The 26,193-nt window shown below is 38.8% G+C and overlaps 1 protein-coding gene across 1 annotated transcript in view; it reads right to left on the bottom strand.

Moving 5' to 3' along the window:
* Window positions 1-26,193, bottom strand: part of NSMCE2 (NSE2 (MMS21) homolog, SMC5-SMC6 complex SUMO ligase) — a 126,832-nt gene that overhangs the window by 58,271 nt on the left and 42,368 nt on the right. The window contains exon 4 of the mRNA XM_039715454.1: window positions 8,237-8,390. Within this exon, the coding sequence (XP_039571388.1) occupies window positions 8,237-8,390 (154 nt within the window). The remainder of the gene's footprint in view (window positions 1-8,236; window positions 8,391-26,193) is intronic.

Below are 26,193 nucleotides of genomic sequence, written 5' to 3'. Positions count from 1 at the left end.
CTTTATTCCTCCATTTCAGCTCAACATCTAACAGATTTGGGAGAGTGTGAAGACAATCTCCAGTATATTAATGGCATAAAATTCAAGTTGGAAAGAAACCATGCTCTACTGTGAGTTTAAGAGGGAAATTAAATAATATGGATATCAAAAATTACATAAGCAGCCAATGCACATGTAAATCTGATATGTTTATTAATCTTGCTGTATACTACTATTTTGTATGTTATGGTATGTTGCAAGTATAGAACAGGGAAAAGCAAAATTCCACTGATTTCAGACCTACATTGGCACTTACCAAAGCAAGGTCTACCTCAACCTGCCACACTTCTGAAGGACACACCAAAGAGCCACATGGCAAATAGTTTCAAGACCCATAAAAACACCAAGAATTTTGCTTTCTCTGAACTGGAGTATTCTGAAGTTACCATGCAGTGTGCTATGCACTGATGGATTATTATTTAGTCTGCATTATCTCAGAACTACTTGCCTGTTTGTCCTCAAATGTGTTTTGTCCCAGCAGTCAATACAAATGCATTATTTGGAGTAATAGAGCTCTACTTGAATTAGTATTTCCACTGATCCTCGTGTATACTGATGGCACAAAGTCCCACCATATAAATGACTGAAATTAACATATGGAAAGAGTGAAAAAAACCTACTGTCCCTCCAGATAAATATTTAAGTAACAGGAAAAAAAAAAGTAAATAAAACAAAATTATCTAATTTTAAAGCTCCACTAAGCTTTATTTTTCTCCTTCCTCCTCAATATACTAACTTCAAAATGAGAGCATCTCATTAAAAAATTTTAACACTGAGATGTTTTCCCTTTCCTCTTTCTTTGATTTTTTTTCTCCTTGGACTGTTCTTCACCTGTTTTGTTGTGATAACACACTTAAAATTTAAACTATAAGCTCATGGCAAAGGATTGGAATACCTGTATCATCTGACTTTTAAATCTTTCTGAATAGTGGGCAACAGACATAATGGCAAGTAAAATTGTACTTAGTTGACAGAGGCAGTTCTTGTATTTTCACTGCTCAGATTTGCAAAATAGTATGCATTACTACACCAGGAAAGAAGTGAATGAAAACTCTAAGTGAAACCAGTGGTGATTTATTACCAGAAGGCAAATTTTGCATGGGGTATTTACATCTATTTAACAGTTCTGAATTTTAGATACAGTCAAGGCTTAGTACCTATCCCTATGCTTCTCACTCACCTGAAATTTACAAAACATTTCTGATGAGTTCAAGTGTGGTTACAAGACATTAATTTTATAAGTTTCCATCTTGCATAACTGGATTTCCATAGAGTCAAGAAATACAGGAATTGACTGAATCAAACTAAACTCCACTGAGGGAGAGCATCTCTATAAGCCAGGGTACAGTGCTGGAACAGGAACAATGAGCAAAAACTTGGTCACAAACTTATTTTGCTTGAAAATTTCTCACCATCTGAGCAAAGTCTTAAGGTTTTTCATCATCCTTCCAAGAGAAAAAACAAAGAAAAAATTAATCTATTTCAAGATGGCATTTTATTAGATATTGTGATTAAATGCAACATCAAGGGAATAGAAGCAGCATCTAGAAGCTCCGTTCCTGACCTACATATTCATATGAACAGTAAAAATGCCATGCTGGTAGACATCAATGTGCTCAGTTAAGAGAGAATTACCCCATAGCAGTAACAATAAATTAACCCAAGTATTATCCCTAAGTGTATAATAACAATAATAAATTATTTCCATGTAATGCTCTATTTCCTTTCTAAATTTTATAGACTCAGTGCTGACCTGAAAGCCAGGCTGATATAAAACCAAGAATTACATCCTGAAAAGACTTTTGCAATGGAATAAAATGCAGCTCTTAAAAAATATATGTATAGATCAGATGACAGACATAGAAAGAGATAAGAAGATCTTATCCTCAAGCATCTGCTGATTAGAAGGGCAGATATTTATAACAAAAGAAACCTACATCAGATGCTCTTTCTGATTTAGATAAGTCCTCCCTGAGCTGAGTGCTTTACTATAGGACTAAAAAGTCAGTGTTTCTCAGTATTTCCTTCTGCAGTTGTTGCCATTTTGATATATAGTTAAATACACTGTGGACAGAAAGAGAGGGAGACTGATTCCAGAGTCACAGGTCAATCACTTAGTAAGCCCAGAGTCAGGCAAGTTCTGATTTTAAATCACCAAGACTGAAACTCAGGACTTTTATACTCCAAGTTACTCATAATGGAGAAGAGTTGTTGGAGAGGGTGGGTTGATTCCTCTTTCATTTTAACTCTGAATTACATGTCAGAGCTCTAAATGCCAAAGCAAGAAACTTCTTATTTCGATCAATTGCATTAGAAAGGCAATAATTTCATCAAAGAAACCCTCACCAGGTCTATTGGCAATTTATGTTCTTCATTAATCCACTAACACAGTTATTGTTAATGCAAGCGTCTGCATTTTCAGAAAAAAAACAAAACAAAACAAACAAACAAATAAAAAACAAACAAACAAAAAAAAAACCAAAAAAAAACAGCAGTAATTTTTACCCTGGAAAAGCCATCCAGATTGCAGAAGGAAATTTCTGAATGGTTTCATTCATTCTGGTCTTCACAAACTAGCAAGGATAGCAGCTGTGATGGTAATTTTGCACTCTGGATATTGTACTTGGGTACCATTACAGTTCCCATTGCTATATTATGTGAGCATCCCATTTATCTAGTGTATTTCTCTAGGTGATCTTTCCAAAAACTGTGAAATAGAGTAGCTTTGACTTATTCCATAATCAGGCGCTCATCTCTTAATCCTTCAAAACTACAAGTGGACTAGCTCATTCCTGAGCAAATAAACTAGTTCTTTCCAGGAAACACCCAGACAGGACAGTCCCAAAAGGAAAAGCCATGCCAAGTTTCTCTTCTCAGGATAGTCCTTATGCCCTACCCACAAGTCAGCTCTCAATCGCACAAATGCCTCTTGACATACTTATTTTACTTCTCTGGAGCTGCAGTTTTCCCCCTCAGCATCATGCCATGAAAACATTAATCTGGCACATTAAAACACACTTAGGTTATTATTTACAGTTCTTTGAACTCAAAAAAATCACAGAAACATAATAATGTTCATGTACCACTAGAGAAGTCAGGCAATTGAATGTTTTGCACTCAATTGGACATGGCTGCTTTGCTCCACAGGCTACCAGCACAGAGCAGCATGGATATGAGCCAGCCCAGGTCTCTTCTTGCACAGTCCCCAAACACAAAACACCCAGAACTGAATTCCAGACTTGGGTATAAGGTCCAGATCCACAAAGTTTTTAGGGACCTAACTCCCAGTGATCTGTTCTGAAACTTAAAGTACTCAATCTAAGACAGGAAGAAGGTAACAAAGCAAAGACCTAAACCAAAGACTCCTAAACTTCAAATGACCTTCTCAAGTGCTGGATCCTCTCATTTCTTTACTAGTCAAGGGGCTGTCTGTAAGGGATTTTACGTAAATGAAAAGTGCATATCCCACACACATCACTGAACTGTCATAACACCAATCCCACTTTCAGCTGGAATTTTCAACTCTTGTGCTGAAGTTGTTTTCTCATAATTAGTCAGTAAGGGGATTTTAAAGTATTTTTTATATTGAAAATATAAGGAAAAATACACTACCATTACTTTTCAGCTGATTCTCTGCCATCAGAGCTAAGTATAGGAACAAAAATAGGCCAACTAAGTAGTAAACTACAACTGAAGAGAAACCCAGATCTGCAAATCAGTTATGTGAGTCCATACAAGTAACTTCAACTATTTCCTCAAATTTCACCACTGCTGTGTGGTAAGAAGTAAAATTAACTTGCCTACCTCAATGTGATGTTGTGAGGATTAATTGGACGAAACTCATCAAGCAACATAATACACAGTATCTTGCTGCAGCTTGTTTTCTTATCCTACTAAAAGCAAACCAAAGACCTCAGTCTTTGCTGGAATCTGTGAAAGACTGCTTTAAAAATTTAAAGATAATTTCTTTCATAGTGACTTTTTTCTATCCCAAGCTGTATCTAAAAAAACATTTTTTCACACCATTATTTCTTAGCATATGCATAACTTAAAATACACATATCAACAGGGCATATGGTATCTACTTGAACATTAAATTTAAAATCTTCTCCTTTCAAAATATTTGCTTATTGATAATGACTACAAATCCATACTACCAAAATGATACATGCTTTTTCCTTTTAAAGTCTCAGAGACTTTTTTTCTTCAGTGGAGAATGCAAGAAAGATCCTTACAACTGCAGTGTAGCTACTTTCCAAACTACATTACAGTGACTGGTTTCCTGTGACAAAAACTTGCCTAAAACTACTATGGGGTCTCAAAATTATTTGTCCTCCATTAAAAAAAATAAAATAAAAATTTCTATATTTGCCAAATCCAGTCCTTAAACTGTTTGGCATAACCAGCAATATTGTCATTCACTCAAATCTTATTTTCCACAAAATCACTACTGAAGCATGCATCTGTTGTGTGTTTGCAGAACCTGCAGTTATCAAGGATTCCAAAGTGCACGTTATCAGCTGCTACAAAAGGGCTATGAAATCTGTCATCCTTTGTGCACCAAACGTGACACTAAATAACCTTCAGCAAATACACTAGTGCCAGCTAGGGTCACAGGAGAAGAGATTATACCTTTTGATGAGCTCTCCATACAGAGTATCATACATTTAAACTGACACATGGAGAATAAAGAAAGATCTTAGTTTCATTCTGTGAAGACAAAATTTCTCATAATTTCTGCCAGAAGATAGATGCCTTTGATATGTGTATATGTATGTGTATAAATATATGCATATATATATTCTGGCATGAAATAAAAAGATTCAGTAATACAACTTCAAACAGAAGGTGGGATTTTAAACTTCCAGAAGACACAAAATGCAAAGTTACAACTCCTGAATGGTTTAGTTCCTATGTGCTCACTCCTGCAAGGCTCTCTACTGTGCTTCATGCTCCAACAAGGAAGTGAAACATGCCAGCAATCTCACTCATTTCAAAGGATCTACTCATAAAATTTAATTTATGCAACTTGTTTAAGCATTTCACTAAATCAAAAGGAGATCACTAAACATTTTGCAAATGTAGGACCCTGGTGTCTAAGGACAGCAACAGTCATGTAGTGTTAAGGACACAAAAAAATTTCCTTACCACACATGCAATCGTTTTGAACTTTCTGGTATTACCAAATTTAGTGAATATTCCTCCAAGTACTCAGTTATTTGGAAAAAATAATGTAGCCATTTGGGGGTACAAGAAATGGTTAAAAAAAGGAAAAATCAACCAACACTCTTTTCTACTGCTTACAGTCTAAGAAGGTTTTGGTAGGAAAATGAAATTATTTCCCATTAAAAATAAGAAGTGGGAATTTAGGAAACTAAGTTCTGAAAACAGACTTCAGAAAAATCACTTGCTGTTCACATAAAACCTGTCTGACAGTGTTTTGACACATATCAGAGGTGAAGATTTTTCATCACTTCACAAACTCCAGCTAAAGTAGCTCCATAATAAAGGCTCACAGATTGAGAGAAAATGTCTGAAAACTGTCTGAACGACGAGCAGAACAGAAACTGCTCTGAGGCATGATCTCATCCTTACTGCCACAGAGATGTACTTGCCCAATTTAATTTCTGCACCTTGGCTGCTGCTGGAGTTCAAAGCTAAGAAGGTCTCCTTCCTACAGAACTGTAAAGGGAAGACAAGCTGAAGGTGACACAGCACCATTCTCCTCCCTGAGTATTTGAGCTACCTATGGCACTGCCTGTCACCTGTCAGGGGACAGGGAACAACCATGCAGCTTCCTTTCATCATGGTGGCAGCAAATATCAAAAGGGAAAATATATTAGCTTAATTTTCTGTTAAAATAAGGTTGTATTTAACTGCTTCACAGTTTGCACCATACCTAAATCTGTGTTGAGAAAGTTTTTCTCTTTCAAATCTCAATTAATTTCTAATGCAAGAATATAATATTTCCTTGTTCAGCTGTTCTAGAATACAAATGTATAACTTTGCATAAAAGATACATAATCATTAATGGTAACTCATTCTAGAAGACAAATCATTTTAGATCTACCCTATCTGCTCCTTTGAGAGAGCAAATATTGGAACAAAAACAAACAAACAAACAAAAATAAGAAACAAAACAAAACAGGAAAGCCCCTCTGAGAAATCTGGCAGGAGTTTTTATGTTTTATCTAATTGAGCAATAAACCTAAATTCCAGAAAAAAGCTAAAAACTGAACCTCAGAGGTGTATCTGTTCTTGAAAAAAGCCAGGAGTTGTGAACTAAGTTGCACCTGGCAAGGCTAATAGTTGAAAACAAAATATTAACCAGTAGTTGTTGATGAAGTTATTGATACATGTAACTCACATCCAGCAGTTTTCAAGTGTGTCCTGAAATCTGCAGACACATTATAATGTGCTGTTAAGATGAGGCCAGAATTGTAGGACTCATGCTTTTGAAATCACAACTCGTATAGGAGAAGGTAAAGAATACACAGATAACTTGGCTTAAGCATGAATGGTGAAGATTTAACAGGATGACCTTAATTTCTTCTTACAAAATGACTCCACCAGAACAACATGTACATATAGTATGTTTTAAGGTAAATCACCAGCTTATGGAAACTAGTAATATCTTTTGCAGATTTTATTAATCTTCACCTCAGCTGGTATTGCAAGTGAAGTGTTTAATAAGATAAATCTGGATTTGAAGCAGCAGTAGCAGAATTATGTCCTCATAATTCTCATATTTTTAAAAGAATATTTTCTATTGTGTTTATTTAATTCGGGTTTTTTTTTCAACAGGTCGGCCAGTTAGAACTTAATCCCATAGCTTCAACTGAATATATCACTAGAGCATACACCCCTTCCTCAGGCAATTACAAGGTAGAAAGTAAATCCAAAGTCAGTTATCAAGATTTTTATCTTCTTAGTTACAAACACCTGGAAATTAGAAATTACAACATAATGGTGGAGCAGTAATAATTTTATGGTTATGGGAGTGAAAATTACACTGTTTTGTGGTCTGTAACTTGGTATGTTCATTCTTAGAGCAGTGCCAAGAGCTTTATTAAACTCAGAGATCAGTGCTAAAATGCATAAAGATGGGAAACAAATATATTAAGCCTTCAAGCTCTAATCCTAAGGAGTCTTGAAATACCAGATCTGAATTCACATTGTCAAACATGTCCTACAAATCTCTACAGGGAAGCAATCCAAAGTCCAGTGGGAAAATTCTTTCCATTGGTTTCTTTGGGTTTTGGATAGGGCTCTAAAAAAACGCAGAATTAAAGGAGAGATACAGGAGAGCACCCAGAATATCATTTTCCAATTGTATAAATCATTAATCTATGACTCCTGAAGTTCCTGAGATACCAGTTTGTGTTGAAATCAAAATGTAGGATGGGAGGGAATAGGTACAGGGGTCAAGGGACAGTAAGCAGAATAATATGATTTCAGAACATAATCATGATTGGGGAAGAGCAACACAAATAGTGTCAGAGCCCATGAACTTTCCCAGCACAGTAATCAGAGTGATATTTTAATGACTGCTGTATGTGTGGGGCAATAAAAGTAGACAATTTTGTTGTGTTGCATAAATAACCAAACTGTTTACTCTTCAACTTTTCTGGTAATTTAAGCACAAATAACTTAAAATTTTAATACTTGAAAAATTACATGATTTTGGAAAAAATGGATTTTAGTAATCTGCAGTGCTGTACACTGCGTGCACAGAAGCTGTAAACCTGAGAGCACGTACAGTAAGCATTTTCCAACAATACAGTTCTACCATTAAAGCAAAGGTCTTCTTAGTGTTGCAACACATCCTATGTTGTGAAACAGGAGCAATTTGTTTAAGTGACAAATGAAAACAGCTTACCTAATCCTTTTAGGAGATCCTATCAATTAAGAAAATAAATGCGAAAGGTCTTCAAATGAAAAGCCCACCTTACAAAAAAAATGTGGTTTTCATGATATTTTTGTTCAAACACAGCAGGAGTTGTAGGAGTCTAAATAAAACTACCAAGGTAATTAAACTGGTTTTTTTCTACACAGATATCAATTTAAGTAGGTTTTGAAGTTTTTAAGAATACTCACATCAGTTTGAGCCATAAGTGGCAGTTCGATATTTCAGGGCAGTTAGTCAGATTTTACTGCTTAGCATTCAAAGAATAACTTTAAAAAAAAACAGACTTACATTGTTTTTTCATCTCCTTAAGTTGATCCTTAAAATACATATATTTTTCATTCCTTTGTAAATCTGAGTCACTGTTCATGCTCTCCATTTCAAGGAATTTTTCTCGCGCCATGTTTTCTAAATCTGGTAAATTTTCTGGTTTTTCTCGTTTTACCTGTAGGGAAGAAGAAATAGAATGTATTCATTATGACACATTTTAATACAAAGCAGAAGACATCAAGCAAAACTTCATTAGCATAATCTCAGTTTCTTTTGACTACAGTTAGGCTTCCTGCTCTGAAGCTATAACATCCATGTAATTCATTTCAGTAAAAGTAAGTATGAAATGTAGGTATTAGCTTCTCAGCATCATGAAACTCTTTTTCTGGGTATTTCTCAAAGTAGCAAAAGGGAAAACTGAACCTTGCAGTCAAATTTACCTTTGTGAGTGGTGAAGGTAAACATGTTAACAGGAACCAGCATAACACTTGACAAGAATGAAACCAAAGTCTACAACTCCGTCCAGAAAGCAAGAAGATAACAGTAAATCTGAAATAACTTCTAAGAGTTTTTTGCAAAAACCTCTACTCTCTCATCGCTTCAGAATCAGGTTCACAGAAGCCTATAATCTAAATGCAAGATTAGTGTGATAACACCAGCAAGAACAGTACAGGTAATGTGAAAAGAAACCACCTCAGTTTATTTGTGCTGTGTGAACAAGAAGCATTAAGCCACATAAGCAGGCAAAAACACTGTTTCTTGAAAAGCACTTACTTACAGCAAATGCATCAGGAATGATCTGAAGAATAAATACCCAGAATAGGAAAGTTATCATATAGACAATATTAAGATATTCTAAGAAACCAATGGGAACTCCCTAGAATCAATTATTGGAGTTTTCTGTTTCTCAAGGCAACATTAAATTCTAGGGAAGTGTTAACTTTGACAGTTCTTCATAAGAACTAGCTCAGGGACTGTAGCAGGGACTGTGCTGTGCAATGAGGAGCAGCAACAGCACCAAGTCAGAAAGAAGGTGGACATCTGTCAAATCCTTAATGCTAAGCTTTTTCTGAAACAGAAAAAAGCTACTTCTATCCCAAAATCATGTCAAAATATGACAATCTGAAATAAAAAGGAGGTAAGCACCATTTCTGCTGAGCCACTCTTCCCCAACCACACATACTAAATTCTGCCTTCACCAGACCATGACACATTGTGAAAGACAGGAAAAAAAGGAGCCTACTGATAAAAAAAAAAAAACAACAGTCCACTTCATCAAATCATTTACAGGTTTAAAAGTTTAGAGACCTTGGAAATCCTACAGAATATATTTTGTTTCAGGAGCCAAATAAACAAATGTTCACATAAAAATGGACTTAGCAGATACATAAAATAAAAAAACCCAACTTTACTATCGCTTAAGCAAAGCAAAGTAACCCACAGAACTATTACTTCTTATAAGAGCAAAGCGAGTTTGGCACATTTACTTTCAGCAGATGCAAGTTGTGGCAAGAAATAAAATAAGAAAAAAACATGCACTGCCAGGTGATAGCATGAAGTTTTCAAAGGCACCTGGAGATAAAAGATCACCTACTACAACATCCAGCTGTAAATGGGAAAGACTCAGTAATACTTTGGTACTAAAGGAGCACAGTGACTATGAAAGACCAACAGCATGTCATCAGAGATGCTTAGACTACTGCAGGAGTCAGGCAGGAATATCGAGTCCTTATCCCATGAAACCTAACCAAAGGAGCAAAGGAAAACAGAGCATCTTGTGCCCAGTGCAGTGAGGACAATCATTCACACTCGAATGGTTTGCCTGTGCCAGCACCACAGCACACTGCTGCAACAGAAGGCCTACCACAACCCCAACCAGCATTGTTCAGTACTCAGCTGGAGAAGAAACTTGGCTATCAAGTGTATGCAAGAACAAAAAGGCACTTACTAAATCAAAATTCATTCAAAATGCAAGGCATTATAAAAGAATGCTTTGATCTGGACTTGTGTAGTGCAAACCTATTCCTTTCTGCAATATCACGCTGATTTTACCGACATTCTCTCTTTGACATAAAAGTAACATGTAGACACACACAAGAATAGTCCAAATAACAACCCACCACTAAGATCTGCCCTCGTGACAAATGAGAGCACTATGGCCAGATCCCATATAGAAGATACAGCTGTGTATACTAAAAATAACCCTGTAGTGCTTCTAAGTTGCTGAGACTGACACCAAGAGTAAAATAATTTATGTGGACATTCATCACAGGCATCCATCAGCAGTAAAGACAATGTCAATAATCTTTTCCTCTCCACAGGGACCACATTACACATTGGTAGAGTTACATCAGGATCTCTTTATCTTTTTCTTGACTCATGGAAGATTTGAGTGCAGATATGCATCAACATAACATCTTCAATCATACCCTCAGACTGAGAGGTGAAAAGAAGGGCACAGTCAATGTTAGTTCAAACAGTGGTTCTCAACTCCAACTTCCAGAATTAAAAGACTGTACACATATGAGCAGAAAAAAAAGGCAGGAACTGTAACTTACAGCATTATGCTACCAAAAAGAACATATGTTTGAGAAGGTGCATTACATCACTCTGTGCTGGTGCTACCTCACCTCAAGTGCTGTGTGCAGTTTCGGGCACCACAATGCAAGAAATATATAAATCTATTAGTGAGCACCCAAAGGGGGGCCACCAAGACGGTAAATAGTTTAGAGGAGGAGCTGTATGAGAAATGGCTGAGGTAAGCCCAGAGAAGAGGAGACAAAGGGGAGAACCTCATTGCAGTCTGCAGCCTCCTCACGACGAGGGGAAGTGGAGGGGCAAGTACCGACCTCTGCTTTTTGGTGGCCAGCAACAGGACACAAAGGAACAGCATAAAGCTGTGTCAGGGGGGATTTAGGTTGGGTGTTAGGAAAAGATTCTTCACTCAGAGGCTGGCCAGGCACTGGAACAGGCTCCCAGGGAAGTGGTCACAGCGCCAAGCCTGAGAGAGTTCAAGAAGCATTTGAACAATGATCTCAGACACATGGTGGGATTCTTGGGGGTGTCCTGGGCAGGGCCAGGAGCTTGACTCAATGACTTTTGTGTCTCTCTTCTAGCTCAGAATACTCTTATGATTGTATGATGTGCACACAAATAAACTTTATCTGTGCCACTGTGGAGCTACAAAAACTTGCATGAAGGCATCTCACTAACCTCAAGAGAATGCTTACATATAACTCTCCCTCAGCACCTAACTAATCACACGGCTTGCTGCCATAGGTCTATTAAAGTAAGAGTAGCCTGTTATTTGCTAAGGGCAACATGAACAATTCCACCAGCTATCGAGAGAAAACAAAAGTCACACAAGCTAAATTCCCAAAAGCAACCAATTACTAGATTGTGAGGACAGCCCAGCAATGCAGCACATATGACAAAGGCTGAGACAGCCATCTCATACAGAAACCTAGAGTCAGATGTGAGAGATGCTCAAAGAATGCACTTTCTTGTAGTTTAACTTCTTTCATGTTTACAATTTAAATTCAGTTTCTGTTCATTTCCACAGGATTGCTTTCATTAAAATGATTAGTAGAGACACCATTCCTGACCACACTCAGTACTGTACCACACACATGCTATTACTGAAATGCCAGGTAGACCTTCTGGAAGGTCAACACATCACAGGTGAATAATAAGGCATGTCCACCCACTATAATAACAAGCAAATACATTTTGCTGTGCACAAGCAATTTCTCTTTGGTGCTGCATATTCTATGCCTCAGAGAGGGTTAGAAGAGGGTTGAGAATGTCTACACAACAACATAAATGAAAACAAATGAAAGAAAATGTCCCACCAGTCCTAGATCCTCACAGTGGGAAAGAATTACAACATCTTATACACTGCACCAGCACAACACCTTTACAGGTTCATTACAGTTTTCTTTAGCTCTTGCCACCCACCCACTCCTACTCTACAGATTCTTGATGGATGTAGGAATGATGAGATCAGCATAACGAAATGTCTGAGGGCAATACAAACATAGGGTATGGCTAAAGGGACAAGGCAACATTATCAGTGTTTAGGGCACCAAGTTGGGGTCATGCTCCTTCTTGGTCTCAGCAGCATGCCAGATAAATGCTTACCAGCAGACCTGAAGTCACTGACATGTTCAATTCCTCAGAATAAGTTACTTCACATGAGAACCATGAAAGACACATTAAGCAAACAACTGTTCATCTAGCAGCACTGTCAGCCAAAACCAGCATGCTAAGTAACACCTTGCAGTCATTAGTCAATCCATTGAGAGCTACATTGATTTTGAAATGGGGTGGAGGCATACACACCCTACAAAGCATCCTGGAAATTACATGTAACGATGAACTGGGAGTGTTCAGGACATATGGTGAAAAGAAGTATCAGTCACAACATCTTGTTTACAACAACAGAAAAAGCAAAAGCATCTGCTGTGCTGTACCAGCAAAGAACCACACGGGTTTTACGTGGGGGTCAGCAATAAGGAAAACAGACATGTTATATACAACATACATATACATACATGATCTACCAGCAGTCCTAATAAGAAAACACAATGTTTAGCAAGTGCTAAACACGTAATTGTTTAGGAAAACATTTAGTAGTAGTAGTTAATGTAGTTAAATTATCAAATGATACATTTACTCATGGCCTCACACCACACGGTCAGAGCATACGTGCAAAAGGGTTTGTGTGTTTGACAGGCAGTGCTTATGGAATGAGCCACTTCATGACATGTCTTCTACCAATATCTGTGTGTAAGGATACACCTGCCTCTCATGGATTCTTCCACTGGGAGTGTGTCTATTCTATGCCCAAACTGTTAAAACTATGCCTCCAAAAATCAGGCTTTTTGAAAAGCCAGCTTGCAGAGCCTAAGGGAAGAGTAAATGCAGGGTATTCCAAGGGACAGTGTGGGGAATTTTTAATTCATCAATTACCATAACCACCAAGTCAAAAATAAATTATTCTGTTCCAGACCAATCTCAGAACGAGTAAGGTCAAAGGTACCATAGTCTAAAATTGGACCAGTTTGCGGTATTAGTCTCCATACAGGAAGGGATCCGTGTCTAAAAAGGCACTAATTAGCATAACCCTGCATGCTGCACTGCAGCATTTAGTAATTGTCCTGCCCAGTCCCAAAACACTTCACAAACATTAAAGAATTTAGCCTCAAACGCCCATTGTGACATGTACCATGTATTTTACAAATGGAGAAGTTGTGGCATTAGGAGATTAATAACTTGGCCTAAGGTTGCACAAGGAGACTGCGGCAGAACCCAGAATAAATAAATCCCAGTTCAGTGCTTTGAGCACAAAGCCATCCTTTTGCCTTCTTCTTTAGCTGAGGGAAAGTTCAAATTAACATGTGCATTTGGTTCACTCTCTGTAAAGAGGCCTGAAACAGCTTGTGGCTGCTTGGCAAACCTTGTGATAAAAGAACAGCATTCTGCCTGTCACAGAAATGCTCCACTGGTCTTTGCATTGCAGTGGTTCAAGCATGTGACACACCATGGTTATTTTTTAGCCTTTTTGTTCTTCTCTCTCTAGCACAGAAGTCCTGCATATTTTTATCCTGTCACTGTTCCAAGGTACTCTTTCTCAGGGCTATCTTTTATGTCCCTGGTATTTGGAAGCTTGCCAGTACCATCCATTTTATTTCTCAGAAATTTCTTGCCATACCTGAATCATGTCGCAGTTTCCTCAAATCTGTGATACAATCTACAAAAGAACTGTCTTTTTATAGAATTCAGAATTCCCACCAGAGTGTTTCAAACCATGCATTATTTGTTCCCTGTAATGTAATTCCTGCAAAATATGGACTTCTGAAGTTTAATTTATGGATATTACTGGCATTTGAGTTTTGTGGGGTATAGAAACATTCCAGTTTGCTAATGAACTTTTAAAAGACCAAGTCAGCTGACAGGGCAGAATTTCTTCATTTTCCAGATTCTTTGTTGTTTCATTTATGAAAGGGAGGGTGATTAGTCACTCAGTGCTATAAAGCTCAGAGGTATGTAGTTATTTAGATATTTATATTCTTTTGGGGCAGCACTAAAAAGGATATGGTGATGTTTCCACCTATCTCCAAACTCAGATTAATTTAAACTGTATTTACACTACAGCCATGTGCCTCTGCATTTGGTTATCAATCACTGACAGCAGCTGCATCTTTTAAAGAAAAACTTCTTATAGTTCCTGCTGGGACCTACTTTCTTACCTTTGCGAATTTGATTTTGTGAAGGAACTCAATCAATTTTTCAGACAGCCAACTTCAGGTCCTTCAGGAGCAGGTGTGCCAGCCTACCACATCCCACAAAGAGCCAGTTCAGAACCTGGGAACCTCACACTTTCTGAACTGGCATAACTTCAAAATGTCTGAACCAGACATGGACATATCTAAATCTGCTTATTTCAGAGAACAAATGCCAAGAATTGGCTGAAAACTACAGTAAGAATGTCAAAACAGCCTCTCTGAGCAGCTTATAGCATAGAGAAAGTAACTATTCTTCCTTTATTTATCTCTGCTACGCAACAAAAGCAAACAGAAATGCATGTCACCTTTCTTTCTTGTTTAACAATTCCTACATCCCATTATTTCATCCTTACCTCACTAAATGATTTATTATTACAAATATGCAGCCTTTCAACACACATATTTATTTTACCTCAGGGTAAGTCAAAGTTTGCTGTGATTATTTATTATAACCAATTTTTTTTTTTTCACTGAGAGGGAAAATAACATGGGAGCTAAGTAAATTTGTGGGTTGAGTCACCCATACACTTTGTGAATCATGTGAGAACCAACTCTGAGTCACCACTGTAACTGAATCAGGCTGCAAAATTTCAGCTCAACCTAAACAGTCATTTATTATTCTTCAATGGCTAGATACAAACCCTTAGCAAATATCAGATCATTTGTTGATGCACAAATAAAACACTGCACTTGGAAACATCTGCAAGGACAGTCAAAAAGTATATCATCATTCAGCAGCATGAGCTGCAGTATGAACACAGCTCAGCTGAAGCCAGGATTGCCTAAGGGCCCACATCTGATTCAGGAGATTCAACACCTCTGTACATCATGGCTGCAGGGCTGGGACTCCAGTTGAGCAACACCTTTGCAGACTATTGTGAAATACCAAGAGAGGCAGATTTGTAAGGGCTGACCCACACTTATGACACATACTGCCTTAATAAACCAGGCCAGCACAACAGAAAATCACTGTCAGCACGATTCAAATATCCCAAAACTCTGCTAAAGTAACAGTATGAAGATGAGGCAGGGTTGCCGTGGTTCCAAAACAGCACATCAACGAAGTGGTCGTAGCTAGGGTGTCCCCTAATAAAATTGCCTGTACCTTCCAGTTTCCTTCCCCTACTTTAAACAAAGCTGCACACGTTCAACCCTTAAAAAGAAAGTAAGCAGTGAGAGGTACACATTGCTTCCAGGTGTACTGGGGTGTATCCAAGCAAACTCTCTCAACTCCTGGCACTCGACAGTCATTTCAGGAAGGCTATTAATGGACTTTGACCACCCTGGTTGCTTTCTCTCTCCTGTTTAGAAAGGAACCATATATATGCAGGGTGGGATTAATGCAAATGAGCACCAGGTGAAGAAACAGAACTGCCTGTGTGCGTGCAAATTTTACAGTCTGAACAGCATCACTCATAGTTCCCATATGTTAGAAGTTTCACCCCAAGCAAAATGCTCTATTCCACATACATTTTAACAGAAAAAATCCACCCATTTGTATTTACCCCAGTTACTGACTATGGTAGAGAGAACACCCTTTTGTTTTTCCCCAAGACCCTTTGTGCAATGCTTTTCAAAGTGCAAAGGGGTAAAAATAAGCAATGAAAGGGGATATTATTGAAATAACAGTATTAAAAATACTTGTTACCAATAACGTAAAAATGGCTCACAAAAACAGCAGTAAATGTGAGTATTAAAGGTGTGGTTTTCCCAAGGTACCAAACTGAAGAAAGCTCATGGATATTTAGCACCTTAATCTTTTCAGTATTTCTGAAAGCCTGTCGTTTGCTGTAAGGGTTGGACTAAATATATTCTTAATGACTTTAACGAAACAGAAGTCTGTCTTCATCTTGTTTTCTGTATGTTTTATTCTACATATGAAGTATGAATGTGACAAAGCAAAAACTTTGCTTTGGAAATAAGCTACACAGTTGGCATTAGTATCTGCATCTTAGTTCAAAGCCACCATATTTCATACTCTCCACAATAAAGGAAACCTGAAAAACCATGAGCAAGAGTTTTTAAAAATTCAGGGATATTTGTTTTGCAACCCTCTTGCAATTCATACACAATATTATGGTTCAAGACATGGTGAAGGAGCAAGGCTATCTTCTTCTCCTTGTACCTAAAAGTTCTGCCATAAATAGAGTTTATAGGAAAATTAATTTTGGTGCACTAGAGATACATAGCATTTTGCACTAAGTAGTTTTGTCTGAGCACAGATGAAGACATGTAACAGCAAAACCAACTTACCATTTTATTCTTATAAAAATGTTGCTTTGTTTTAACAGTGTTTTAGAAACTGTGAGGCAGATGGTGCATCTGTTTTGGCAAGGTTGATTCAGCAAATGCATGAGGCTGCTGAACCAGTTTACCAAGCTGCTGATTAATTCTCATATTTAGCAAATACATTAACATGGATATTAGAGCTATTTTTCTTTCTTTAATATCCCACTCAAACTGATGGGAATTTAGACATTGATTTCAGTGGGAGCAGAAGAAGGCCCTAAGGTGATTTCAGATTAATAACCTGTTTACTCTTGTATGGCTGTGCTTGTTTGACTAAGATCACTAAAACCTATGTTTTCTACAGTATGGAAATAAAGGGCGAAATCCTAAAACAAGAACAGTTCAGTGTTATCTTCAAAAGCTCCTACAAAACACTGATTTATGCCAGATGTGTAGCTTATTCCTGTATAAATACAAAGTGTGACTTTATCCTTCAAAGACCTTCATACAGCAACCATTGTTAAAATCTGTTATTTTTCCAGGGGGATGTTTTCCATATTCTTTGGGTATAAGTGAAAGTGAAAGTCAGGCAAGCTTTTTCAGTTTTTACCCCTCTTGGGTTTTTTTTTCATTCATCTGATGAAATTCTTGTCCTCAAAAAGTTCTTCAGCCCTGACAGCATTTCTTCTTCATACTCTCCAAAACAGCAATGTGAGTCATGTTGTCATTTTTCATCAGGGGTAAATGTAACCTTTATACTTTCAAGAAACAGCAATAAGATATCTTAAGTACAGCCTCATGCTTCATTTGAATTGACATTAGTTGAAAAACACAAATCCTGGTTGAAACTTGAAGCCTAGACCCATCAAATAGATCTTTATTAATATACAGATCAGGATGGCAATAATTCCATCAGAATGAGCTCCACCTTTAACACAGAGCAGTGAATTCAGTGATAGCACAGGGCTGCACTAAGCAAAACAAGCAAAAAACCCAACGAGTGCAAATGTACCGAGCCTCCCAATTTCCTTATAAACTGGGAACACCAACCTTACTTATACTCAGTGGGTACAAATACCTCACTTGTCCCAGTCTGTGCATGGTGGCAGAACTGCCTTTTATTTTGCACTTTACTGCAAATGCTGGGGAGACAAGTCTCTCCTTTGAGCCTTTCTACATACCACATTCTTCCATCCATATTAGTGATGTTTACTTATCCAACTTCCTATTGGGACAGCCTTCAATGGAGTTATTAACCACTAAATCCCAGGCCTTACTTCCAGTCTTATCCTTCTTGATTTACCAGTTCTGGGTGACAGCTTGTGCCTCTTCCCTTGTCTTGCCAAACACTACATGCTCTCCTAGTACATGCTTGAGTGATTATTTCCCCTTGCACTGCACACTCTGAAATGGTAACATCCCCTTTCTGCTACATCAGTGTAACAGGATAGGTGTACATATGTGTAACAGGATATCCCTGTTCCCTAATTTTTACAGGTTCCCTGCAGGCAGACAGAGAAGGATGTTTTCAACTGCAATTCTTTTCCTCCTCTTTGCTTACAGGTCCATCTTTGTAATTTAGCTTCAGAAAAAGAACTGGATCAGAAAATGAGCATTTCAACTTAGCCTTTGCTGCTAGTATGCTGGATAATGTTGCTGTTCCTCTGTAGTTACCAGTTTTTGCAAAGACAAGGAGTGCTGTGTGACTGCCTGGACTAATCTTGTTTACTTAACCACCCTACGCATCCTTACCATTGACCTTCCAAAATCCTTGGAGTCTATCCACACCTTTCCTGTTATCTATCACAGTATCAAGAGGCTGATTGTGCCATCAGATAACTGATGATGCCAGTCTCTGTCACTCTGCCTGTCTGATTTTCAAAACAAACGCATCTACACTCTCTCTCTCTCTCTCTCTCTCTCCTGGTCCACCTGCTGTGGGAAAGCTCCTAACATACATTTGGGAATGTCTCTTTAAATCCTTCTTCAAAATCCTTGGTTTACATCATTTTCCTTTATTATGACGCCAACAAATGCTTTCACAACTGATTGTTTCTGTGCCAGCTGTGTCTCCTGCATGACCCAGCCCAACTTCCTCATTCCAGCGCATCCCTTTTGTACTGAGCCTCCCAAAACTGGGTCCTCTAAACTTGGACAAAACCTGAACACTTTTTTTGTTATAGGTCATTACATTAGTATCTGCATCTTAATTCAAAGCCATCATATTTCATACTCTCCACAATAAAGGAAACCTGAAAAACCATGAGCAGTGTAAAAAACTGCAATTAAGCACAATAGTAGCAATAGCAATACCTAACTGTAAAGTGGACTGGATGAAATCTGGTAGCTGACCCTGGAATAGGAAGCACACAAGAAGAGTTTTTAAAAATTCAGGGATATTTGTTCTGCAACCCTCTTGCAATTCATATGCAATGCCGTTTTAAAAAGCTAAATGCAAATTATCAATCCAGGTTTAAAGTTGTGACTAGAAATTAAACCATATTCCAGCTCTCCAGCATGTATAGGCTCCCTCATTACACACAAGCCCTTGATTTTGTTGTTGGAAGTAATTAAAATCCAACTTTAATTTTTAAATAGTTCATATTTAAAATAAGAATTTCTGTAAATGAGACTGTGTGACTGCAGTAGCAATTTACTCATGTCTTCAAAATGTGACAGCAGGGTGAGAAGAAACAGGAGAAAAAGAGAGTCCTCATCTTCAGTTCTAAGGCTGAAGAAAATAGTTCTGCCTGAGAGTCTGCAGGGCAATAGGAAAAACAGGAGCATGAACCAGAACAATTCCTAAGTGGAGTACTCTTCAGATACACTGTTAAAGTGCTGTTTGTAAAAGCAAAATCAATTAAAAAGCTTAGCCTCTAATTTAAATACACTTTTCTTAATACTGCTATGGCTGACAAGAAAAGATGTTAAGAGCAGAAATCTTGTCTGTCTCTCCAAGAACTTACTGACACAGGAAGCCACACCACTACAAGTTTGAACATAACACTGAAAAAAAAAATCTGTAATTTTTTGACTATCAAAAACATTCTCCTTATGCTGTCTGATAATCACATAAATTTTATGCTGTCCATGATTAGAAACTGTCATTTACCATCAGATCTAAAAGCATAAAAATTAACTTCCGTCTAAACTTATCACTCTGTGCCTGCAGGTATTTTCTTTCTGTTATTTTTTAATTCATTAGATAGATTTTTTTTTCTTATTCCTCAGTTTCTGCAAGGCTATCACATTTGTTCCCCAAGTTCTTTCAGGCTGCTAGCACAAGCCCTATGCCAGCCAGTTCTCTTAGTAACACCTCTCCTGCCATTTGAACTTCTCCCTACATCTTCCTGAATTTAAAGCCCTCTTATATTTAGGTTTTGAACTGGTTCTTCCTCTTTCTCACACAACTTTGCTTTCCCTTTTTAGATTCTTTTGACGCTCATCTCATCACCATTCATCACAGTTTTTAGTACTGCACTTTCCTTCTTATAACCCTATCAAACTTGCTTTTCCTTCGTTTCTCTGACTCACTGTATATCACATGCTTAACTGATTCCTGTCTTATTACTAGCCCTAATTATGGGATGCCTCCATTCTTCCTTTTACATATTACATTCTCGCTGAACACCTGCTGAGTCACTGGCAAAGGATTTAGGGAGCAGACACAGATGCAGGTTGCCTCCCCTGCACACAGGGGTCAGCAGTCTCACAAGAACAGCAGTTTACACTGACCTCCTCACAGGGTCTTGAGAGTGCATTCCCTCCCAAGTGCACCCACTGGTACCTAGGATTATTTTGCTCTGAGTGCTTCTGCTGCACAGTTTCCTCACTGTCAGTGACCTCCTTAAGTTCATCTCATTATAAAGTGAAAATACACCATCCAAAATAGAACAGTATAACTCAGTGTAAGTAATTAACCTTGTAATTGCATCTCACACTTCAACAAGAATCTTCCTTATGAGTACATGTCACAGTAAAATACTTCATCTGATTCTACTCAGTAGTTATTGGCAATCAGAATAAATTTCAGCTACATCTCAGCCAATCACTTTATATTTTGGTCAGTTCCTGTAGTTTAACTATTACCAATTCCCATCATAGAATCACTAAGGTTGGAAGAGACCTCCAAGATCAAGTCCAACTCCTGACAATCACCATATCAAGTAGATCACGGCACTAAGTGCCACATCCAGTTGTTTCCTGACCACTTCCAGGGACAGTGACTCCACCACCTCCCTGGGCAGCCTGTTCCAAAGCTTAACCACCCTTCCGGTGAAGAAATTCTTCCTAATCCTGAACCTCCCCTGGTGCAGTTTGAGGCCATGTCTTCTTGTCCTGTCTTTGGCTGCCTATGAGAAGAGGCCAACCTCCACCTGGCTACAGCCTCCTTTCAGAGTTGAAGAGAGCAGCAAGGTCCCCCCCTTGAGCCTCCTTTTCTCCAGGCTAAACACTCCCAGCTCCCTCAGCCACTCCTCATATGATTTACCCTCTAGACCCTTCACCAGCTCTTCTTCTCTGGACTCACTCCAGCACCTCGATGTTCTTCCTGAATTGCAGGACCTAGAACTGGACACAGTACTTGAGGTGTGGCCTCACCAGTGCAGGGGCACAATCCCATTCCCCTTAGCTTTTGTCACGATGTTCTTCCTGAATTGCAGGACCTAGAACTGGACACAGTACTTGAGTGTGGCCTCACCAGTGCAGGGGGACAATCCCATTCCCCTTAGCTTTTGTCTTCTGCCATGGAATATAGTGATTATAACATTTATTGCTTCATTAATTTCTCTTCTTCCCCAACCTCAGCAGCCCATCCCCTTGTTCAAAGGATTTTAGTTTTGACAGGACACACAGCTCACGTCTGAAAAATACAGGGCAGCTGATACATGACCTTGTTCGTCAAGTTCATGACATAATTCCTGTGATGAGCAATGAGGAATCTCATCTTGCTATATAAAATACTTCATGCAAAAGAACCCAAGAAGAACAGGACAAACAACTCCCCGAGGAAGTTATGGATTGCAATCAGTAAACAAATGCATCATTAACTGGTCAACCATTTCATTGTTTGCATGACAGAATAAGGCATGCCTATTGCAAACCTGGGTAACAAATCTGGGGGAAAAAAAAACAAACACCCAACTCACTGGAAGAAGGAAAAAAAAACCTCTTTTGCAGAGTCACTAACTCAAAATGGAATAATTAAAACTCCCACTTCAGAAGCTGCCACTTTGAAGTGGAACTGCAGATCTCTATTTGCATATTAGGAACGCTTGTGTGGATTTCCATGCTCCATCTGGGCGAGAGATTGCAGATGAGGATGACAAGGCTCTGAATTAGGACAAATCAAGTAGATGCGGACTCACGAAATCCTGCAGAGATAATTATCAGTCTCAAGATGATGTAATTAGCATATTAGCATGGTTTCCTCCTTTAGCAGTAAATACATTTTAACAATATGTAATGTCTTTATGTCTGCTATTTAATATGTCAGCCTTGCTCAAACTCCTTTGCATCCTTCTGTTTGGTCTGTCTCACTGTTGCAACTCCCAACTTTGTCACAGACAGCTAAGTGCACAGAAAGACTATGTTGTAGCAAAGATGCAAACTGTAGTACTGAAGCTTTAGAGATCTGGCTATCCAAAGAAATCTCCTCCCTAAATTAGACATTCAGACATAAAATAGATGGAGAAAGTCAGTGTCAAAAAACAGGAATCAGAAAAGCCAGCTATCAAAGCAGACTGTCTAAGAGACAGGGAGTTCTACTCCTCTAATGGCAATGGGTACCTCCTCCACAAACCCTTTCCTTCAGTCAGTTGCTTAAGCCAGACAAATCCTTCCTCATAAACAATGATGAGAGAAATCCACATACTATCAGATTTAATATCTCAGTGGTTAAAACAGTCATCAGTAAGGTGAGTGACCCGTTTTCAAATCTCTGCTCATCCCATATTAGTTGTCCTAACCCATAGGCTATTGGGTATTCAGGGGTAAGACATCTCGATCTCTCCTGTTTGAAGTTGTTCCACTTTGTATAACTAATTAAAAGATAATTGCAGCAAGTATTTGAACCTGACTCTCCCACATCCCAGGTTATTGCCTAACCATTCAGCTGTGGATTCAGTTTCTCATTTTGTTTCTTACATGATGTAAGCACTTTTGAAAATCCTGCTCTCTGTATTTTACATACAAATATTTACAGATCAGAAAGTTATTTTCATTTCAGAATTACCACTACAAATATCTCCCATTCTTCTCCTCTACAGTCCCAGCTCTTTCTCTCAGTGGTGAAAACTAGGTGGTTTTTTTTGTTTGGTGGTGGCGGGCGTTCTTTTTCAAACCCTTTCTCACCATACAGCTCCGTTGTGCAAGTACAAAACCAACTTCTTCTGTGGTTCTTAGCTTTGATTCCTTGCTTGAAGAAGGCGATGAGAAGCCTCAAGCAGTATTCATAGATAGCTGAATAAAAGGATATTGATATTTCACAATGATTGATGATCACTCCTTGGAGTCTAAAAATACGGTATGCGCTGCAGCAAGCACATGAGGTGATGAGCAGCTCTCTGCCCTAAAGAGCTCAGACAGCAAATGATGGAGCTGGCACAGAAGCAAAGACATGGTATCAACCACACATCGGGAGAAACACAGATTACAAATCCAGCATAATGATGCACAAGTGAAAGCTTGCAGGGTGTTTCAAAATAAGGAGAGCCTGGCAAAACAGGCATTTGTTCAAGGAATATAAGGGCATTGTAAGCTGATCAGAGAAAGACATCAGACTAGGGAAAAAGTACTAAAAAGTGCTTCAAGAAGTAGTGCACATGACAAAGTAATTATAGGAAGGCTGTTCTACTGGACTATACAAGCAATGCATGTGTACATTTATTTTACAGTTATCCCAGTACAACACTTGCAGATCCTTTTTATTTCAGCTTACATGTCCTCTGTGAGAATTTAAAAAAAAAAATAAAAAAAAAATAAAGGAAAATCCTAAAAAAAAAAAAGGAACACAAACACTTATGAGAAAAGCAAGACTGCAGAGAATGCTGATATAACTATTTTAATTCTGTTACCGGCAAAACCTCCCCCACAAACAAAGCCTGAGTTTCAAAATGTGAAGTAAATATAGTCTGAGATGAGGGAAAATTTTAGAAATGTTGGGTGAACACTGAGTTAGGAAAAACTAAGACTGCAACACCTATTGTGAAATGTTAAATGCAACATTACACAGCAAGCAGATGAAGAACTGATTTGAAAAAAAAAATCCAACAAAATTTTGGCTGTGCAAAGACATACTGGCTCATGTATGCTTTCCCAAAATGTTTCTGGGATACAGCATCCTGTTTGTTTTGAGGTCACAGGAGTTCTTCCCCTTAGCAGAGGCTTGTTGTGATAGAGGCACAAACACCTAGAAAAAAAGTTTGTCCTTTACAATATTTAATTTTTGCAGAGACTTAAACATTTAAATATGCCATTACAAAATTAAATGACTCAGTATAGATGTAATTCAGATGTACCAAAATGTATTAGTCATTCAATAAAAGAGGCACTGAGGATTTACTAAAAATACTTTACAGAACAAAATAACAACATATATTTGCTTTACTGAATGGTTGTTGTGAGAAGCACATAAAACTAAATCCTGGATAAACTGCCCTAATTTGCCTACCTGAAACTAAGAGTTCTAGTTCTTGACCTGAACCAGCACAGCTAACTCACATCCATCTTCCAACCCGTGTTTTGAACAGCAGAGTAAGAGAAGCAGTGTGTGATGTGATCCCAAGGCAAACAAACTGGGCAGGAACTCACTAACCAGCAGCGGGGAGCTCCCTGCCAGGAGTAAATCTCACCAGGGACAGAGTTAACCTCCATCAGCTTCCTATTCATCTAGAGAAGATGGTGCTCCTTAGGAAACACTACCAACAAGGAGCCCTACCATCATGGCACAAAACTGGAAGCAATGCACTTAATATGCCAGATGGATTGCAGGGAGTGTAAAAGAAATCCCAGAGATGCAAAAGAAAGAAGCTGCTCCCAAACAGTGGTGAACACAGCACACGTCACCAGTGGTCACCACTGCAGTCTTCCTGGTACTTTGACAATTCCCTGGAAGTGGTGAGGGTACATTCTGCCATCCACAGCTTGCACTGCCCAGCTGTCCAGTGCTCCTCCCAGAGTAGGGAACCATGGAGCCATGCTCAGGTCAAATCACTGCTCTGCTCAGTGAGGAGCAGCCAAGAGAAGCCAGCAGGCTTCACTTCAGGAGTGCTGCTCAGGAGAGCAGCAGGATCTTTAAAAAAATTTCTCCAAGATATAAACTTAAGCTCCATTGGAGAATTACAGATGTCTACTAGAAATACTACCCATAACAGAAGGAACAGTCCGGGAGGTTCTCAAAGTGTGTGGAAGAGAACTTCCTGACAAAACTGCGAGGGAGCCAACAAGGAAAGGCACCTGCTGGACCTGCTGTTGTGAATAGAGAGGGACTTGTGGGTGGCATCACAGTTGGAGGCTGTCCTGGGCATGGGGATCACATGACATGGGGACAAAGAATAAAGAAAAGGCAGAGATATTTAATAACATCTTTGCTTCTGTCTTCAATAGTCAGACTGTTTTTTCTCAGGGGACTCAGCCCCCTGAGCTGGAAGAGAGGGACAACAAGCACAAATGAAGCCCCCATAATCCAAGGGCAGTTGGTCAGTAACCTGCTACAGCACTTGCACACACAAGTCCATGGGGCCACATGGGATCCACCCAGAAGTAGTGGGGGAGCTGGTGGAAGAGCTGACCAAGCCACTCTCCATCATTTATCAGCAGTCCTGGCTCAAGGAGAGGTCTCAGCTGACTGGAAGGGAATCAATGCAACACCCATCTACAAGGGCAGGAAGGAGGATCAGCTGAGCTACAGTGTTGTCAGCCTAACTTCAGTGCCAGAGAAGGTTACAGAGCAGATCACCTTGAGTGCCAACACATGGCACATACAGGACAACCAAGGGATCAGGCCCAGACAACATGGGTTTGTGGTGAATGGAGTTAAAACCAGCTGGCAGCTGCTCACAAGTGGTGTTCTCCAGGGCTTGGAATTGAGACCAGTCCCATTTAATATCTTCATCTATGATCCAGGTGAGGGGATCAAGGGCACCCTCAGTCAGTTTGCAAATCAATGTCGACACTGAAATGCTGGTGTATGTCCAAAGAAGGGCAACAAAGCTGCTGTTGGGCTGGGGGTGTTCAGCCTGGAGAAAAGGAGACTCAAAGGGGACCTTATTGCTCTCTACAACTCCCTGAAAGAAGGTTGTAGCCAGATGGGGGTTGGTCTCCTTCCAAGTAACAAGTGACAGGAGAAGACAAAACAGCCTGAAGTTGCTCCAGGGAAGATTTAGATTGGATATTAGGAAATATTTTTTCACCAAAAATGTTATCAAGCATTGGAACAGGCTGCCCAGGGAAGTGGTTGAGCCA

The sequence above is a fragment of the Passer montanus genome, unplaced genomic scaffold (assembly GCF_014805655.1).
Source record: "Passer montanus isolate IOZ18808 unplaced genomic scaffold, ASM1480565v1 scaffold33, whole genome shotgun sequence".
Taxonomy (NCBI): domain Eukaryota; kingdom Metazoa; phylum Chordata; class Aves; order Passeriformes; family Passeridae; genus Passer; species Passer montanus.
The sequence above is the reverse complement of the archived record's forward strand: the minus strand, read 5'-3'. Positions and strand labels throughout refer to the sequence as shown.